Genomic DNA, 6000 nt, shown 5'->3' with positions numbered 1-6000 from the left:
CCTGCAGCGAGCAGCATCGCCAACGCCAGTCTCTCTCGGCTCGTGCTTCGATTCGCTGCTGTGCTGCTCTGTGCTGCTCTGTGCTGGAGGGTTCAACACGCTGTCTTGCCGTTGTCGTTAATGACTAATAAACCTCATCACATTTGGTGGAGGGTGCTGTTTATCCCCGTCGCTACACCCTGGAGCTGCGAAGCAGCACGCTACCGCCAGTCATGACTGACAACGCCAACCCATCGGTGTCGTCGCCCCAGTTCAACATTCCCGGCCATCCTAGGCTGCGGGACTCGAAATTCTTCAGCAGTGCGGATGGGACCGACGTGAAAGACTGGCTCGAGCACTGCGAGCTGGTGAGCACCAATAACAAGTGGGATGAAGCCGACAAGCTGGGCAACGTCATCTTTTATTTCACTGGCGTCGCAGAATTGTGGTTTAACAACCACAAACACAACATTCCCACATGGAGCGTCTTCAAGACGTCATGTGCCGAAGTGTTCGGTCGGCTGGCTGTCCGCAAGCAGCGGGCAGAACAGCGCTTGCGCGTCCGCTCTCAGCAGACTGGAGAAAATTTTACCAGCTGTATTGAGGATGTCGTCGACCTTTGTCGAGGCGCGAATGACACCATGCCCGAGTCGAACAAGGTCAAACACACCCTGAAGGACATTGACGATGGCGCTTTTCAAATGCTCTTGGCTAGGAATCCAAGTACAGTTTCTGAAACCACCAGCTTGTGTCAGAGCTACGACGAGTTGAAGAAGCAACGCACTCTGACTCGGCAGCCTCAACCTGGTGGTGAGTCGCTGTCCAGTTTCGACTCCATGCCTGACAATCTACCATTGCTTCAGCAAGTCCGAGCCTTCGTTCGTGAGGAAGTCGCCCGCCAACTTTCCCTAGTGCCCTTTACTCACGAGACCACCACCCGTCTACCTGCCCCGCTTCGCACCGCTATATCGGATGAGGTTGCACAAGCTGTTCCCCTTGTGCACTACGAGCCACCTCTATCTAGCCGCGGTCACTGCCCGGGTGTCGCACAACCGGTAGGTGCTCCGGTCACCTATCCGCCAGCCGTTCAGCTTGTGGCCGCACCCCTAACCTATGCAGCGCAGCCTGTGGCTCTTCCTGTCGCCTTTTCGCAAGAGATGCAGCCCGTAGCCATGCCGCTCTCATATGCAGACGCTGTACGTAGGCTCCCGATATCACCCTACACCACGCGCTCACAGCCTGCACACCCGGCTGCTTATACTGCACCTTGGGCGGCCGCACCAGTCGCCAATCCTTGGAGGACGCCCGATAACCGACCGACTTGCTACGCCTGCTTCATTCCGGACACGTTGCCACCTACTGCCGCCGTCGACCTCAGACGTTCGGCAACTATTCCCGGTTGTCACGACCCGGCAGCCAACCCTTCGCCCGATACGGGCCGGTCTTGTCACCTCGCTATGCCCCTACTGACCACCTTGACTTCCAGCCGCAACGCGCATCCTCTTCTCGTCGGCGATCGCCCTCCCCGATGCGTCGCCGGCCTGGACCTTCCGATCAGGAAAACTAAGCACTGCAGTTCAAGAGGCAAGAACTGCGCCGTTTTCGAACTGTCTGAGCCCTCGCTCCTCTCCTGCTAACGCGGTTGCAGTAACTGTTGAAGGTTATTGTACTTTCGCCCTTGTGGACACCGGTGCCGCTGTTTCTGTTATTGCCGCTAATCTCTGCCGTTTATTCGCAAAATGAAGACGCCACTTTAGGGCTGGTCGCTTCACACCGCAAGCACGCAGCAAGTAACGCCTCTCGCAGCCGGCACTGCAAGAGTGTCCATCGAAGTCATTCTTTACATCAGGAAGTTTATTGTTCTCGCTGTCTGTTCGCATGACGTCATCCTCGGGTGGGACTTCCTATTCCGCTATTGTGACGTCCCCGCAAACACGGACTAAACCCCGCTCCTTTCAATATGTTTTCGTTCGTTTCTCAAACTCACGCATAAAAAAAGGAAAAAAACCTTCGGTGTAACAAATGGGCATTCCGGAGTGAAGTACCAGAAGGATTATTTCTACTATTCTCACGGGCTCCCCCGCGCAAACACGAGGACCAGGCGGCGCCTTGTCGTCTAGATACCGTGTGACAGTGTACGGTGGAGATAATCGGTGCGCACCCTTCAGATTTGTGGCATGGGGGAGCAGCAGAGCCCCTTTTGCTGGTTCGGGGAATGCGACGCTGCCGCGGCGCTTGTGCCGGGTCCAGTATGACTTTCCGTCAGCTTCCGGGGCTCCAGGGCTCATTACTGCGTTCTGCGCGAATGTCCGCCCGCGGCGGTGAATGACGAAGAAGCGGCGGCTACGGAAAATTTCGCGGGAGACATCGAGCTACATGGAAACGTTGAGAATAGGTCTGGACATCGGCTCACCAAGTACCGGAAGCATCGGGACCATTGTTCGCACGTAATTAAAGTGTCTTCGGACGGCTGGCCCATCACTGTCCCTGATGCTTGAGTTTGTATATTGTTACTTGCTCGGCTTTGTTTGGGAGAGGGTTTTCTACTGGTGCGGGCCGCGGGAGCGGCCGTCGAAGATGACACACACCGACTGACAGAGAAATATGCCGCGTAGATAGTGGCGATTGGTTTGGTGCCCCGGTAGGGCGGAGTCGGGTCCTACAAAAAGGGAGTCCGAGATACGATGTGAAGGGTCAGAGAGACGATGCAATGAGCTCGAGATGGTAGAGAAGTTAGGATGGAAATCACTGAGAGGCACGACGCAGGCGACGATGACGAAGACGACGAAGACGCTGACGAATTGGACAGATCAGACCTTGACGCCAAGAACCAACCTTCGGCCCCGACTCAAGCAGCCAACTCCGAGGCTCCGACTACATGGACATTCTGTGAGACGAACTTCACCTCCTTTATTTAAACGAGCTTTGCGGGAAGAGATGCGGCATGTTGAGACATTGCGCGGTTTTAATAATTTACCACTTTATCATTTGTGTCGTCGTATGTTTACTCTGTATTGAGGCACCGTTGTATTGTCACCGTTACTCGCTTCTGTATCCTGTTTTGCGTGTCGCGAGTATTTGCTGATGTGTTACCATTTCGTGTAACAGAGATGTCGTTCACGGACAACATGTGTGTACGCCATTTGCACTTGTTATTCAACTAAATGCGTCCATGATTAAGAAAAGATCGTGATGTCTCTTACTTCCCGGCCCCAGCACGAATCCCTGTATGTGACAAGTGTTTGAGACACGTATCCAAGAGGGAACCGGATAAAAAGGGGTTGAGTGGTCTTCCCTCTCTTTGGTAATCCGTGGCATAGCGGGGGACGTCTCAAGTGGTGGCAGCGGTGGGATTACTGCTGGGGCAACGGTGGGAGATTTCACCCTCGTACAAGGGAAGGAGAGGCGGCAAAATGAACGAGCAGGCTACCAAGATGACCGACAGGGACGACCCACTAGAAATGAGTGCGTTAATGTTAGCGGACATGATTCCGTCGTTTACGGGAGGTGATACGGGTCCGGATGTTGGGGTCTTCAAAATTTTGGAGCAGGTTGGTCGCTTGGGTAGTTGGCGGGATAGTGAGCTGCTCTGCATAGCACGATGCAAGATGGTAGGCGCGGCGCACGATTTTGCGTGGTGGGATGATGGCGTCGCTGCGGCTACAACTTTTTCTGAGTTCAAATATTTGGCCCTCGAGAGGTTCGATATGGAGCGACTTATCTTCAAAATGGAAAGGTTTTTAAACGCGAGGCAGAAGGTAGATGAGGAAGGGTGGTCATTTGCAAGTCGCTTGCGCATCCTCGGGACCGCCACCCTTGCGAGCTCCGATAGTCAGGATCCGGTGAAAGCTTCACTGCGCCACGAAATTCTAGATGAACAATTGCTCTCCCAATTTTTATTAGGCCTGAGGGATCCGGTCCGCAGATTTGTTCTCAGTCAGGACCCGAAAATGTTTGACGAGGCCATTGCCATAGCGGCGAAGGAGGAACAGAATGAGAAAGTGTCCTGGAGCCCTTCGTTACCCGTTCGATGTGTAGAAGAGGACATGGATATTCATGAGATGCATTGCCGCCTTGACCGCCTCGAAAAGCTTGTGGAGAGCTTGGCAGTACACAATAAGGTGAAACAAAATTGGCAGGAATTCCCTAAGCAGCTTCCTTATTCCGGCAGGTGCTATAACTGTGGCAGAGTTGGTCACTTTTGGCGAGAATGCTATCGGTAGCGGCGACGAAAGTGGAATTCGATGGGTGGCAGCCGCACTCACAAAGACAAGGAGATGGTGACAAAATCCGAATCTGGAAACCTAGACGCAACTCCTCCTCATGACGTTGACGCGCAGAGGTAAATCGCAGTCGTAAATATTCGCGAGGAAACAAGCTCCGTAAAAATGAGTCGCGGTTCACCGTGTGCGGAAGTGGTTAATGTAAGTTTCGTGATCGAGGAGGATGTTCCGCCATTGAGCGAGTGTGTGTTTGGGGGGAACGCTCCCACGCCGGTGCCACTGGGTGAAACAAAACCTGTTGAGGTTGCTGGAGCGGATACAGACGGTTTAGCTGCGGTTTCTACCACGAAGGTCCCACGAGACGATGAGGCATATCCAGTAGGAGTAGCAGATATGAAGTTGGATGAGAATGGGTTTTCTGAGCATGAGCATGCAGCTGTTGGAGTCTTGGTCGACACGGTGGTAGACCGAACGTTAGAGGGAGAAGATGAGATTGAGAACTGCCTAGATCGAAACGGGGTGGTTTTGTGGGGCCAAAGTGGAACTGCAGCACACTCGATGTACACCGCACCAAACCCGGGCAAGCGCAGCAGTGGCTTTATAAGATAGCTTTGCATATGCCCCAGTCCGCGACTGAGTTGAGTAGGTTGAAGTTCGGGCCATCTAATGAGGGTCCGGTACTCGGAGTCGGGGAAGAGGTCTGCATACGGGTAGACGCTGAGCGCTCGGGGATCGGCTAGGGTCATAAGAGTCCGCAATGTTATATGCCTTTTTATGTTTTATAATTTCTACTTGGTCATTGTGCATGTTACTTTAGTAAGGACTTTCTGTCGAAGTTTAAGTTTTTTTATGCTGTTTTGCTTTGGCTTGTACACTTGTTTTATATTGTTGATTGTGTTTTGAAATGAGGCCAGGCAGGAGATGGTACGCGAGGGTAATTCAGTGTTGCTGCCTTTATGATCTATGTTCTCCCGCCATCCCGCTTTTCGTTTGGTTGGAAATGTTCGATAAGATCTTAAAATTTTGTGCATGTGTGGAATGAAAGCGTAATGAAATGTGTGTATACTCTGCTTGTTTGTGCCGAGAGTGGACAGTGCAGGCGAAGTGTGTGTTGTGCTCGCATGGTAGTGAACCTTTTGCACTCATGACTGAACGCTGCGTGCTAAACCATCCGACGAGCAGCTGTGAGCAGTGTGCGTTTTGTTCACTCGTCATCCACGAGTTTCTGCAGTGATTCTGAAGGTTTCAAGCGTGTTGTGCGCAGTAGAAATACGGAATCAAACTGCTTCGTGGTGGGTGATGATTCAGCGAAAATCACAGATTGGTTCCTCTCAGCGACGCGCTACCGCCAGGGCTGAATCACAAGTGTGCTGTGTTCGCATATCGTATTTTTAAGACTGCCACAATGTCTCAAATTCGCTGCGCAACCCGAAGGCGTTATGCGCCCGGAATTCTCATGTTTGAATTTGCCCGCTGGGAAAATTATTCTGCAAGATGAAGGGATTGTGACGTCCCCGCAAACACGGACTGAACCCCGCTCCTTTCAAGATGTTTTCGTTCGTTTCTCAAATCCAAGCAAAAAAAGGAAAAGAAAACCTTCAGTGTAACAAATGAGCATTCCGGAGTGAAGTACCAGAAGGATTATTTCTATTATTCTCACGGGCTCCCCGGCGCAAACACGAGGACCGAGCGGCGCCTCGTCGTCTACAGACCGTGTGACAGTGTACATGGGAGATAATCAGCGCGCACCCTTCAGATTTGTGGCATGGGGGAGCAGCAGAGCACCTTTTGTTGGTTC

At 52.5% G+C, this 6000-nt stretch overlaps 1 protein-coding gene across 1 annotated transcript in view; it reads left to right on the top strand.

Annotated features, from left to right (window-relative positions):
- The first annotated feature begins 212 nt into the window (after window positions 1-212).
- LOC142786948 (uncharacterized) overlaps window positions 213-6000 on the top strand; it is a 28168-nt gene continuing 22380 nt past the window's right edge. Inside the window, exon 1 of the mRNA XM_075884608.1 lies at window positions 213-347. Within this exon, the coding sequence (XP_075740723.1) occupies window positions 213-347 (135 nt within the window). The remainder of the gene's footprint in view (window positions 348-6000) is intronic.

This window comes from Rhipicephalus microplus, unplaced genomic scaffold, assembly GCF_043290135.1.
Source record: "Rhipicephalus microplus isolate Deutch F79 unplaced genomic scaffold, USDA_Rmic scaffold_40, whole genome shotgun sequence".
In the NCBI taxonomy this organism is placed as follows: Eukaryota; Metazoa; Arthropoda; class Arachnida; order Ixodida; family Ixodidae; genus Rhipicephalus; species Rhipicephalus microplus.
This window is presented reverse-complemented; position numbering and strand designations above follow the sequence as displayed.